Source organism: Musa acuminata, chromosome BXJ1-1, assembly GCF_036884655.1.
Source record: "Musa acuminata AAA Group cultivar baxijiao chromosome BXJ1-1, Cavendish_Baxijiao_AAA, whole genome shotgun sequence".
NCBI classification, from domain to species: Eukaryota; Viridiplantae; Streptophyta; class Magnoliopsida; order Zingiberales; family Musaceae; genus Musa; species Musa acuminata.
In genome coordinates, this window is record NC_088327.1 from 2,171,477 (window position 1) to 2,185,578 (window position 14,102).

Here is a 14,102-nt window from a genome sequence, read left to right on the forward strand (position 1 = left end):
AAAGCCTGAGACAAGAGCTTAACCGGGGCCAGAAGCTCGTCTCACGACCTTCTCTCTCGTTCTTAATGCTGCATGTTGCCGAGCGTTGATGGCTTTTCATGGTGGCAGTTGTAAGCGCCCACAGCACCGCCGTAGTCCGTTGACTAAGATTGCTACTCATTTCTCATTTTTATTTTTATTTTTCATGGTGGCTTTTCATGATGTATTTGATTTCTTTATATATAATAAATTTTTGGATGATGAGGAACCTTATGCCATAGTCAATAGATCAACACGACTTGGTTCGATCCCAAGTGTGCAAAGTCATCCACGTGGATGATCGAATGAAGGTGGTCAGCGTTAGGTTCGGTCCGAGCTTCATCTCAATAATTGATCCGAAGTAGAGCAAGGAGTTGCTCTTCCTCCCCCGTCAAGTTCTTGCACACAAGTCGAAGTCGATAGGGGAATTTCTCGACTCGACCCCTTCGAAGCATAAGTCGGTGTTGAGTGAGGTTAAGTAGAGTTGAAGTGTTCGAGGTCCTCCCCTTGACGTCGATCAGGGGGTCGGCTTTTATACCTACGAATGAGGGTCGGTCGTACGTGATCTGTTAATGGTTGCTAACTCCTCGAGCAATCGGCTTATACCTCCTATGCGAGCGTCGATCAACCTGCACGAATATGCATCGCACGACGTCGTTTCGAGCTTTTCGGAGCGGCTTTGTGCTATGCAGCGTTGTCTCGTACAACCTCGAATAATACAGGAACATGCTACCATCCCATTTAAGTTTGAGGTGTCATGTCGATGTAATGCACCATATCAGCCCTAAGGTTCTACATTGGCATTGACATGATCACTAACTGTTGTCACGAGGGTGGTACAAGAATATGTCATATCATTTCCCATCTCGACCCCGCCCCCCCCCCCCCCCAAGAGGCATGCCCCAGGTTCCTCGTGGAGGAGCTCGGGGCATGACTTGGTGCCTTTTTCTAGCTGGGTTAGCTATCATGTTGGGATTGGTGGTTTGGTTGTCAGTTGACTAGGAGCTTCTATTTGGGAGCTGTACTAGTCAAGCGACATAACTTGGGGACTAGGCTAGCCGAGTAACACTACTCAGGTGCAGGATTGGCCGAGCAATACTACTCGAGCACTGACTTGGTCGAGCACACTGCTCAAGCACTGGGTACTAGACTGGTCGAGCAACACTGCTCGGGCACTAAGCATTGGACTGGCCAAGCGATGTGACTCGAGCACTAGGTTAGCCGAGCAACACTACTCGGGCATAGGACTGGTCGCAAGGCATGGTCCAGACATTAGACTGGCCGAGATATGACTCGAACATTAGACTGGCCACGAGACATGGCTCAGGCATTGGATTGGCCGAGACGTGACTCAGACATTGGACTAGTCGTGAGGAGTGGCTCGGGCATTAGATTGACCGAGTGGTGACTTAGACATTGGACTGGCAAAAGGCATAGCTCAGGCATTAGATTGGTCGAGACATGACTCGAACATTAGACTGGCCACGAGGAGTGGCTCGAGTATTGAACTGACCAAGATGCGACTCGGATATTGGACTGGTCGTGAGGCATAGCTAGGGCATTGGACTGGCCGAGACGTGACTCAGACATTGTTTGGCCAAGGTGCATAACACAGGCATTGTTTAGCCAAGGTGCATAACTCGGACACTATTTGTGTTAGACATAGGTGCCCTATAAGCCAATCACGTGAGTGATGACACGTGTGATTTGACACCAGTCTTTTTACTTATTATTATTATTTGAGAAACCGATGATGAGATCACGATAATAAGATTGATTTGCCTTTTAACACAGATCATAAATATTCGTGGTCATAGGTTACTCGAGAGGGACATCGAGATAACCGAACAAGCTGATGTGTTGTATACATGTTCATATGATAGATGTAGCTAGTCTTATAGTTGCTCGTGTGGGGACACTAGGGATATAGTACAGGAGCTCATTAGAGAATGAGTTCGCTGATTGATCCGCTTATAGGATGCTGGATGGTTGATGATGTCTTATTGTCAGACAACGATTCCGTTATCCCAGTGGTGTATCTGGTCCTTAGATTTAAGACACCAAGGATGTCCTGTATGAGTACTTCATTATTTGATACCAAACTTATAGGTCTGGAGGTTCCAAATCTAGCACAGCTGGTCATTGGGAGTGGTAGCTAACCTTACGAGGACTATTGAGTGTCGATAGAGGATCATCCACTCTCGATGTCATGACAGGAATATTTTATGTATTCTTACTCAGACAAACCCTTGGCCAAGGTTATTCGGATTGAGAGAGAAAGAGTTTTCGAGGAGAATCCAATTAGAGCGAGACTTGAGTAAAAATCGTATGAGTCTGATAGTATCATGCTCGGTATACGGTCTCTGGGAGATTAGATGGATGAGGGACTATAGGTATACGGCAATTGAAGGCAGATATGTCAAATGGATTGAATTCCCCTGTATCGTTTGGGGACTGTGGCGTAGTAGCTTAGTACGTTCGCAGTCGATGAGTCGAGTGAATTATTATAGAGATAATAATTCACTAAGCCAGAAGGAGTTATGATAGGTATAACTTACGTCCAGCTCGATATTGGGCCTAGAAGGTCACACACATATGATAGGCGATGCAATGAGTAGAGGTTTAGATATGAGATATCCGTCAAAGCCCTTATCTTATTGGATATCCAATAAGCCCTTGAATTATTGGATCATATGGATGAGATCTAATAAGAGCCCATGTGAGATTATTGTATAGAGATTCACTAATCTAAGAGGCTTTGGTAGTTGGATGAAGATCCAATACCCAATAAGGTAGGATCCATTAGGATTAAGTTTACAAGGGATCTCTATAAATAGGAGGGAACAAATGGTTCATAGGCTAGAGCCTTTTTGGTTGTCTTCTCCTATTCTCCTCCCCTTCTCCTCCTCAGAGTAGGCCTAGAGTTTTGAAGAGCAGGGTGTTTGACCTCCTTCACTCTCTTATAGAGATTTATAGAGATTAAGGGTTATACAATCTCTCTATGTAACAGAATCTTTAATATACGTAGTTTTCTATTTCATGGATTTTGCGCATCAGTCTTTACGACGACGAACGCATCTTTGGGAATTAGAGATTTTGTTTTTATGTTCTTTCGCTATGCATGTGACGTCGCCCCCTAGATTTGCCAATAATTTGGGCGAGGTGCACAACTCGGGCACAGTTTGACCGAGGTGCATAATTTTGGCCGAGGTGCATGATTCAGACACTGTTTGGTCAAGGTGCACAACTCGAACACTATTTGATCAAAATACACCATTATTTGACTCGAACACTATTTGACCGAGGTGCATAGCTCGGCCATTGTTTGGCCGAGATGCACCACTTAGACACTATTTGGTCAAGGTGCATGACTCGAGCACTGTTTGACCAAGGTGCATGACTCGGACATTGTTTGGTCAAGGTGCACTACTCGGGCACTATTTGGTCGAGGTGCACAACTTGGATACTATTTGATCGAGGTGCACAACTCGGACATTGTTTGGCTGAGGTGCATGACTCGGGCATTGTTTGGCCAAGGTGCACCACTTGAACACTATTTGGTCGAGGTGCACCACTCATACACTGTTTGGCCGAGGTGCATGACTACGACACTATTTGGCCTAGGTGCATGACTACGACGCTATTTGGCCAAGGTGCATGACTCGAGCAATGTTTGGTCGAGGTGCATGACTCGAGCACTATTTGTCCGAGGTGCATGACTCGGGCATTGTTTAGCCAAGGTGCGTCACTCGGACATTGTTTGGCCAAAGTGCACCACTCAGGCACTGTTTGGTCGAGGTGTACAACTCTGGCACTGTTTGGTCGAGATACACAACTCAGACACTATTTGACCAAGGTGTATGACTCGGGCATTGTTTAGTTGAGATGCATCATTCGAGTTGTGTTTTGCTGAGGTGCACACTCGAGTACTATTTGGCCAAGATTCATATCTCAAGCACATGTCTAGTCGAGATTTATAACTCGGGCGCATGCTCCGCTGTAGAAGATATCTTTTATATATATATATATATATATATATATATATATATATATATATATATATATATATATATATATATATATATATATATATATATATATATATATATATATATATATATATATATATATATATATATATACACACACCCTAGGCTCATCTACTTCCGGCCTTGCCATGGTGGGCCTTCTTCTTTCCTCAATCTGCTCACATGGGTAACTCCTAGCAGGGCCTCTTGTGTGACTCCTCGCACTTTCTTGCTACCAGTGCCTTAACAACAACATACTAGTTAGCCCATTGGAGCATCTCAGGAATGGTCGCCCGTGGCCTCTCGACTAGTGACCGAAAGAACCTTGAAGGTTGTAGGCCCATCAAGAATGCTTGCATAACAAAAAAGGGGTGGGCATTTGGAACCCCTCGAATCTCAGTAGCGAAGTTAGCATCGAAGAGGCAGAGGGATTCGTCCTCCTTCTGCCTTAGCCCGAGGAGTATGGTCATAGATGGTTTAGGTCACGCATAGGCTAGGAAATGAAGCTCGAGTTCCCGTGCAAGCTGATTAAAAGACAGGACCAAGGATAGCCTCAATCGGTTATACCACATCCAAGCTAGGCCTTGGAGGATGGTAGGAAATGCCCAATACATCAAGGTATTAGAGGTGTTGTGTAGGGCCATCTAGGCCCGAAAGGTGGCGATGTGCTCCGCTGGATCGGAGCCACCATCATAGGCCTCCAGCGTCGAGAGGTGAAAGTTGAGGGGGATAGGTTATCCTGAATTTTTTGGGCAAAGGGGAACCCAACCGAGGTACTTTCCCCGAGCTCCTCCTTAGATTTATGGAATTCCCTTTGAACCTCGTCTAGGCGCTGATTCACTAATCATAATTGGGCCCGAAATGAGTCATCCATTGAGTCAAACGATAGGATATTAGCTTCAAGGAAGGTTAAGGCAGCTCGTCTGGGCATAGGGATGTTGCACTCTACCATTGGTCTCAGGTATCCCGATTGCTCCCAGTTGAGGGGTGGGCATATGGAGCCAGAGCTGGCTAGTCGATCGGGGTGGCATTGTGAGGTATAGGGATGAGCACAGGTTGGATCACAGTCGATGGTCATGGGAGGAGAACCATCTGTTGAGCTAGCTAGGGTACGGGGGGTGCGATGATCTGCATCATCCCAGCTAACGCTTGCACCTAGTGGGTGAGGTTGAGAAATGCCTCAGCGGAGATGACCGACTGTCCCCACCAGCCCCGGGAGGTAAGAGCTCAGGATCATTAAACAAATGTCAATAGCACCCCGTAATCTGAGCCGAGATGCTTCTATCCATATGCGGGAGAGTGGGGAGCTGCCCTCCGAGGTCAAAGGTGGAGATGGTGGTGAGTGTCTTCTCGCCAAGGCGTTCGTTGGAGGTGTTTGGTGGATGCTCTTATGACATCAGGCCTTCCTTCTAGTGTTCAAAAATATTGGGGAACCTTATGTCATAGCCAATGAATCAACATGGGCTTGGTCTAATCCCAAGTACGCAGAGTTGCCCACGTGGATCCTCAAACAGAGGTGATCTACGTCAAGTTTGGTCTGAGCTTCATCTCCAGAATTGATCCAAGGTAGAGCAAGGAGTTGCTCTTCCTCCCTCGCCAAGTTCATGCACACAGGCCGAAGTCAAGAGGGGGATTTCCCGACTTGACCCCTCCAAAGCATAAGTCAATATAGAGTGTGGTTAAGTGGAGTTGAAGTGATCGATGTCCTCCCCCAAACGTTAATCATGGGTTGGCTTTTATACCCGCGAATGAGGGTTGATCATACATGATATGTTAATGGCGGTCGACTCCTCAGGCGAGTGACTTGTACCTCCTATGCGAGCAATGACCAACCTACATGGATCCATGTCGCGCGGTACCATTCTGAGCTTTCCAGAATGGCTTTGTGCTATGCAGCATCATCGTCTCGTATGGTCTCAGATAATGTCTCATTCGAGTCCGAGGTGTCATGTTGACATAACGCACCATATCAACCCTGAGACTCCACGTTGGTATTGATGTGGCTATTGACTGTTGCCGTGGGGGTAATACCAGAATATGCCCTATCACTATTATGATAAATATTTAAGAAAAATATTTATCTATTTATTTGATCAAATAGGAGAAGATGTCACTGTTTATTATCTTGCTTATTCAAGGATGAACATGAGAAGGGGTCCATTCATAAGATTGTGACACTAGGGCCCAATCAGAATGTCAAGGTTCATTCTGATATGGTATTTTTTAGCACCATCCACGTGGCAATAGTCAACGACCATGACAACGCTAACAAAGGAGCTTTAGGCTAACATAACGCAACACCTCGGACCCTAGGAGGCTGACCACAAGTCCTCGCACTGTTTGGGGGTCGTACAACTCGGCGTCAAACACTACAAAGTCATTCCAGAAAGCTCAGAATGGCTCCACACAATGTGGGCCCATATAGGTTGACGTCGAATACTACAGAGTTGTTCCAGAAAGCTCGGAATTGTGCCACACGGCATGGGTTCATATAGGTCAGTCGACGCCTGTCCGTGAGGTATAAGCTAGCTGCCCGAGAAGTCAGCAACCATTAACGTACCGTATACATCCGACCTCCTTTTGCAGATATAAAAGCTAACTCCCCGACCAATGTCAAGGGGAAAGACTTCGAGCATTCAACTCACTCTTATTCCACTCAATACTAACTTAAACTTGGGAGGAGTCGAGTCGGGAAATCCCCCTCCCGACCTCAGCCTATGTGTAGGAGCCTGACAAAGAAGCAGGTCGCCCGCCAAGGGAGAAAACCCCACTCGAGGGATAAGGCTCAAATTCAACCTGACCCAACGCTCGCTTCCACCACCTGAGCATCAATGTGAGCAATCTCACGCATCTGAGATCGAACCGAGCCGTGCTAACACCTCAGCCACGACGTAAAGGTTCACTAACACATTCCATGCCAATGTAGATTAGTATTGCATCGCTAAAGCATGAAACGTAGGAGTGTCTTATATATAGTGAATCTAAAATTTTCTTAAATAATCAGGTTAATCTATTTAATTTATAGTGGTTAAAGATTAAACATGCCATGTACCAAATGGCCGCGTGCCAACCGAATTGAGTTGGTGCGGTTGATTCAGGTGTCCCACAACGATCACGGCCGCTCATCTTCTCAGCAACCCGCCTTGATCATTCCATTTGAACGGCTGATGATCTCGCCCACCGCGCTCTGTTCATCACGTCCGTCCATTCTCTACGACCTCGCCAACTCTCCAGATTGGGAATCTTGACGTAGGATTTCGGCTGCGGAGTGAGAGCGATGTAGACAGCGACGACATCATCGTCGTCATCTCTCTCTCTCGTTTCGATCCTTTTCGAATAAATACCACCCCATTCCCCCTGAATCATCTCCCAAGTCTGCGCCGGCGATCTTATTTCCTCGTCAAAGGTTCGACCTTTTCTCCTCTTCGTTTCGTTGACTTTCTCGCTTGTAATCGCTTGCTTTAGATGCTCTGTTGATGAACTCGTGTGGTCTGCAGGGCGAGATGGTGCTTCCGATTTCTATTTAGTTCGCGTTGTCGTATGGAGTTGTGCCAGAGGTTTTTGATCGGATAAAGAGGGATAAATTTCTCTCCTTGTGGTCAAGCTTTTCCAAATCCTTCCTTTTATACGATGGTTTTCCTTGTGGATTATAAATAGTTGATCTGCTACTTAGATTTTAATTGGTAATGTTGCAGCCTTTTGTATGAACTTGTGGAGAGTGATCAGTAAGAAACGGTTGTGGATCATCCATCATGATGGGTTTATTTGTCAGTAGAGCTTTGATGTAAGCATTCATGATCTTAATGCTCTGGGTTGTTGGTTTTGTTCGCTGAGAGAACTGTGATGTGATTCGCAGACTGGTTCTTGGGTATGCTTACCCGGCCTATTTGTGCTATAAGACTGTGGAATTGAACAAACCAGGAATTGAGCAGTTGCGTTTCTGGTGCCAGTATTGGTCAGTCCATCTGCTCAACTTTCTTCTCTATGTCTGGCAAAGATGGCTTGCATTTTGATTCTTTTGCAGGATTGTAGTCGCATTGATGGCAATCTTGGAGAGATTTGGGGATCTTTTCTTTTCATGGTAAGCAAGTTTTTTAGCTTTTTATTAATGATATTTTCTAGATGCTTGTCATCAGTTCTATTCTTGCCGGTTTGTGTTCTTATTTCCTTGTATCTTTTGAAGGTTTCCAATGTACTGCGAGGCAAAACTGGCATTTTATATATATCTATGGTATCCAAAGACAAGAGTATGACATTCTTTACTTCAACTTACTTGCAAGTTAATTTCTTTGATGTCCACCCTGACTGAATCTTGTTTTCCTATGCTAATCATATAAATATAATTTTTTTCAGGGAACAACATATGTCTATGAAACTTACTTCAGGCCATATATCGCGAGGCATGAAACTGACATCGATCGTAATTTGCTTGAGTTAAGAGCAAGAGCTGCAGATTTCATGTCGATGTATTGGCAGAAGGCTACTAGCTATGGCCAGACAAGTTTTGTTGAGATTTTGAACCATGCTACCTTATTGATACAAGCACCAAGAACACGTACTTTCCAGGTATGGTTGATTAGGACAATGCGGTCCTTGATGTCTTCAATTATAGCTTTTTCTTGCTGTAGGTCTATGATGAGGTTTTCCTTTTATTGGTGCCAACAATTTTCTCTTTCTTCATAGATATTGAGCATGAATTTTGATGGCTGTGGATTATTCTTGAGGATCTGTACTTGTCCTGAAAATAATTGCATCAAATTATTAGATCTTTGGCAGGTTTAACTCATTTAAAATTACCTTGTTCAATGATATAAAGATTGCAAGTTGCTTCATTTTAGGCACTAAATTTTGGTCATTCTGTTGTTTCTTTCTCCACAAACAAACATGATAAGTTGACTCTGGGGGGCTATTGTCATGGATTTTATTAGATGGAAAATAGGAAGATTAAATTTGATAGAGGAGTGTGAAAAATTGCATGTAGGTATCAATCCTATGATATCTATTTATGAGTACAAATATAATAAGTTATAAAATATTTTTGAATGAATGAAACAATAAAAGTTTAAATTTTCTTCACCTCTAAGAATGTAAAAAAATAATATAACTCGACAAAAATAAATATTTTGGTATTTACTTATCCATCTAACTTTCATATTCCAATATTGAAGAATGGTGCCTATTGGTTGGCCTTGGACTGTGGAGGCATCAAAGACCAGGCCAGTTTGGGGCACCTGCCTGCCTTAATTAAGTCACTAAGTCATTTAGGAATTCAGGAATAGAGCTGCAGAATGAAGTTTTAGTTATACATGTGAAATTATAACTATGCTTGATGTGTATATTATTAGTGATATTGATTGAAAAAGTGCAAAATAAGTTGGACAAAGGATGAGAGTTTTAATGCATTAATTTCATCATTGAAAATTCTTTGTGATGTTTTCATCTTTTTTTGAATGATGCCGTTTTCTGGATCCAAAATCAGATTAGCTTTAGTATAATATATCATTTTTCACCTGGTTTGCAAAATAATGTCATGGTTGGCATATGCTTCTCATAGAAATGTTTTGGATTTTTTTACACAATTTGAAAGAGAAGTCTTTGTTATTTGGAGTGTGATATAGACTCCTCAACTGTAGTTTCTGATATCCTTGTGTTGCAGTATCTAGTTTGTGCTTGGATGAATTGTTTTACTTGGGGCCTAGCAAAAAATGTGGATAAACCAATTTGGTGGTTCAACAGTTCATTAATATGTACACTGCATCATTAATTGCATCTTAAAACTGGGTCCTCAAGCTAGTGATGCATCCACTTTTTAGGACCATGGCTTTACCTTTATCAAGTTGTGTTTCATTCATATCCTCTTTTCAGAACTGTCCACCTGCCACAACTTTCTTCCTTTTTCATTTTCATTCTATTAGTTGGCTTACAAGTAGCATTCTTAGAACACTTAGGCACTCATTCATGTTCCCACTTTGCAGCTCATGCTTGAGCTTTCCCTCATCCACAATTGCTTTCACTCACTCCACATTTGCTGAAAGACCACAGGCTATCGATATACTCCCTTTCATGGAATCTACAGTCTACTTCATGCTCTTAGGCGGAAAACAGGCTCTAAAAGATGCAGAATGTGGTTGTCTTTACAAAACATGTTTATACTCTTAAAAACTTATAGAAGACAGGATAATTGTTTGGATAAAATTAGAAATCTGTTTGTCTTGTACATATGTATTATAGCATTCTATATGCTTAAACCTAATTTGTGACTCTTGCATGGTGCTCGCAACTATGATCACATGATGATGTGCTTGGTAATCTGCAACGAACCTTTCTTAAAGGAAAAAACAAAATTGTAAATTTGAACTTTGAAAAGTGATAGCATTGATGATAATATGAAGAATAGATGATAACTGAATTCAAGTTGGTTTCTTCCTTGTGCTTGTTGTTTTTGGTTCTTCTTTTGTGGATTATACTCATGATCTAGTAATCTTACAAGAGTCCTGATAAGATTATGACAAGATTATGGTTTCAATATTTATGTTTGTATATCAGTCTCTGTTTCTTGCCTGCATCTTGGAAAATTCCACACTGAGTAAAATCTCATGGAGCTGCAGCAAACTCAGCAGCCACAGCAAGAACCTCAGTTACCTTCTGCAACGCCACCTGCTCACCAACCTGCACCATCTCAGCCGTCTCCACAAGAAACAAGAGCTCCGCCCAGTCCCATCAAGAGCCAGCCGCAGGAAGAATCGAGGAAGGCAGATGCAAGTCTCCAGCCAGCAGCAGCATCTCCAGACCAGCCTCAAGAACCAGTCTCTCTTACGGAAATTTCAGAAACCGCTAACCCGCCCTCTCCACGTGAGGAGCCAATGCAGGTTGACACAGACAATTCCGAATCCGTAGAAGTCTCGGTTCCACCACCAGAGCAGACGGCCATGGAGGAGGCAATTCTTGTGACCCGCAACAGGTTGAGAAAACGAGCCGCTGCTGCTGCTGCTGATGCTGTTGCTGGTTCGGTTTAGTTGTTTGGAATATCTGATTTGTTTTCTTGTGTTGTCAATGCATGGATTTGTTGATGAAGGATTGCAAATGATAGTTTTGCTCATCAATACAAGATGAATAACTTCATTGTAAATGATTGTTTTGTAAAAGACAAGTAAGATTTGAATATTATGGATGAGAATTAAGCAACTTGTTGTTCATTATGATGAAGACAAAGTAGTACAGGAGATAATAGTTGAAAGGGCTTATAGTCAGCCTTTGAAAATGGCGGACGGGGGCAAAGGAGCAGAGTCAAGCTGGTAGAGGCCGAGGGAAGGGCCGACGAAGCGGAAGAGGATCCACCCTCCGGCGATGATGAAGATGGAGGCGTAGGCGAACTTGTTGAGCCAGAAGAGGGCGCCCTTCTCCCCCACATAGAGCTCCACCGCCTTCTCGCCCAGCGTCATGGACTCCCAGTCCTTCTTCGGCGGGGGTTTCCTAACGCTCTGCTGCCGGGCCTGGTTCCGCGACCGTCGCCGGTACCTGATGTTGAGGGTGGTCGGCGGCGGCCGGGACGGCGACGCGGGGACTGATGCGGTGTCCGCTGATGCAGCTGAGTCACCGCTGGGCTTGTCACCCGTGCTTGCGACTTCATTCTCGTTGGTCGCTCGGAGAAGATGGAGACGGAGGCGGGTGAGGGAGGTTGAGAGAGGGCGTGCCCTTCTGAGGTAGCAGTGATTGGGATAGAGGGAAGGATGCAGCAATTTGGAATCCATGTCTGCTACTGGTTTGCTCTGCTCTCGCCTCGGCTGTACCGTGCTCTACTCTGCTCTGCTCTCTCGCCTCTTCAGCTTGGTTGGCTGGGACTTTAGTTCATCTTATCCGTTTATCTTATGTGTGTTATGACCGTTTTACCCTGAAACTTGATGCTATTGACTCACTCACAACACACATTTTAAGTATTCTCTCTCTCAACAGAGAGAGAGAGAGAGAGAGAGAGAGAGAGAGAGAGAGTCAATAGTATTTTACTTTAGAAGAATTCTCAATATTGAGTTTTTATCAAATAATACCCTTTAATTAATTTTTATTTAAAATGATTTTTTTGTCAATTTGATAAAAGAACTCTCGGTCTTTCAATTGTTATCATCGATTGTCATTGTCCTTTGCTCTCATGTTAAGCGATTTCTCTTTCCCCTCCTTTTTCTCTTTCACTTAATTCCCCCTTTTCTATCTTTTCTTATCGCTTTCCCTTCCTTATCATGATGGGAGCAATGAACAAAATTGAGACGAGTGACGAGAGAGTTAATAAGTGAACAATAAAGATAGTGCGACCAATGATGAGATCGATGAAGGACCTCACCACTAACATTCTCACCTTCACTCTATTTATTGTTCTCATTGCGATGAAGAAGCACGAGCGATGGGGAAGGGAAAAGGAGAGAGTAATAGTGGTCGAGAATGATGACTGGAGAAAGACTGAGGGTATTTTTATCAGATTGATAAAAAAAGACATATAAATAAAAATCAATTAAGGAAACATCATATGTGAAAAACTCAATATTAAATTTTTTTAGATAAAATACTCATATATATATATAATATTAGTTAGATATCTCTCCGAAGTTATCGGTTGCTAATAGAAATAAAAATATAATATAAAAATAGACTAAAAAATATACATAGAAATCATACCATGGTAATTTTTAGAGGGTATAAGGATCAATTAAAATTCAACATATTGAAATTATTGAGATTAATTATAAGGACATGCATAAACATAATTTTTAGGTTCATGTCATCAAGTTATGATATTTCGTGCCTGCATCAGCGAACAGGAGATCAGGAGGAGCGTCGATGATCCTCAACCGCTGCCTGTTCTCGTCGTGGATCATTCAAACGCCACAGATTCATAGGTCAAAGAATCTTTTGCTTCTACTACCTGCTTTCGTCCTCTCGAGTCGGCCGAAGTGGGCGAGGAAGGCGATGGTGGCTCCGGTAGCCACCCATCTCGCTTCATTTAAGACCTCGCCTGATCGCCACTAGCGTCGTCTTTCGACGCTTCAAGAACCAAAACCTATAGTCCTTTAATGTGCCCAATGCCATTCTTCTGTTGCCATGCCTCTTCTTCTGGGAGCACACCTCTCTAATCGAGCAAAACCAGGAGAAGTCAAAGAGTACCTCTCGCTTCTGGTGCTCGCTCGTCGTTTGTTCTCTACCGTCTTTGTTCAGTAGAACGAAGGAAGTTGTGAAGATGGAGTTGCTTCTCGTGCTTCCTACAGGATGACCAACCTCGAAGAACTCTCCGCACTGTCCTATGTTCGCCGGAGAACACAGTGCAAGGATGGGCTGGAGAGACGAGAGCCAAGGTCTCTTATGTTCTCGGCCGACGCTTTCTTCCTGCGGGCCGACGCAATCTCCGCCGCACACAGCGACACTTCTGCGCCAGTATTCTCCGTACCTTCTCACTGAAAGCAACTCCATCTTCACACCTTTTACGACGAGCATCACGATGGAGAACATGCGCCCGAGAACGGAGATATCATTCGACTTCGCCCTGGTAACAGAAGAGTACTCCCGGAAGACGAGGCAGGGTGACAGAGGAGTGGGGATGGGGGTGGGGTCGATGGACACATTAAAGGGCTACTGGTCTCGGCCCTGGAAGCGTCAGATACCACCAGTGAAGATGAAGGGAGAAGGTCTCAAGGGAGAACGAAAGCAAGTAGGTAGCTTCAGAAGAAAACGATGCTTTGTCCCAAGTACCTCTGGCGTTGGATTCGATCCACGACGATGCCAGGCCGCGCTTGAGGATCATCGACGCTTCTCCTCATCTCCTGCTCCTCTGTGCAGGCACCAAAGATCAAAACATGATGCATAGTCACCCAAACACAGAGAGAGAGAGAGAGAGAGAGAGAGCGAGAGAGATCCTCTTCGTAGGAGAGCACAGCAGAGGGGTTGTGTTAAGGCGTTTAAAAGGACGTGCATCATGCAACTCCCCTTCCCTAACACAATCAATGTGGAGATAGCGATACAGTGACAGCAGGCAAGGGGAGAGGAATGATCCAAGCAACCACATAATGCTGC

The 14,102-nt window shown here is 44.0% G+C and overlaps 2 protein-coding genes across 3 annotated transcripts; one reads left to right on the forward strand and one right to left on the reverse strand.

The window, feature by feature from the left end:
- The first annotated feature begins 7,314 nt into the window (after positions 1 to 7,314).
- Positions 7,315 to 11,210, forward strand: LOC135582391 (HVA22-like protein i). 2 transcript variants are annotated; one of them, XM_065091269.1, is made up of 8 exons: positions 7,315 to 7,452; positions 7,544 to 7,644; positions 7,742 to 7,830; positions 7,903 to 8,001; positions 8,071 to 8,127; positions 8,230 to 8,293; positions 8,400 to 8,612; positions 10,655 to 11,210. In XM_065091269.1, exons 3-8 carry the CDS (start codon positions 7,799 to 7,801, stop codon positions 11,060 to 11,062), a joined length of 873 nt encoding a protein of 290 aa, XP_064947341.1. In that variant the 5' UTR covers positions 7,315 to 7,452; positions 7,544 to 7,644; positions 7,742 to 7,798; the 3' UTR covers positions 11,063 to 11,210. The 2 variants fall into 2 exon arrangements, with proteins under 2 accessions (XP_064947341.1, XP_064947404.1); XM_065091332.1 differs by lacking the exons at positions 7,315 to 7,452; positions 7,544 to 7,644 and having other exon boundaries at positions 7,690 to 7,830; positions 8,079 to 8,127.
- Positions 11,211 to 11,217: 7 nt separating this feature from the next.
- On the reverse strand, positions 11,218 to 11,897 carry LOC103979376 (uncharacterized). Its single transcript, XM_009395507.3, has one exon. The coding sequence runs from the start codon at positions 11,795 to 11,797 to the stop codon at positions 11,294 to 11,296; it is 504 nt and encodes a 167-aa protein (XP_009393782.2). The 5' UTR covers positions 11,798 to 11,897; the 3' UTR covers positions 11,218 to 11,293.
- Between the last annotated feature and the right edge of the window lie 2,205 nt (positions 11,898 to 14,102).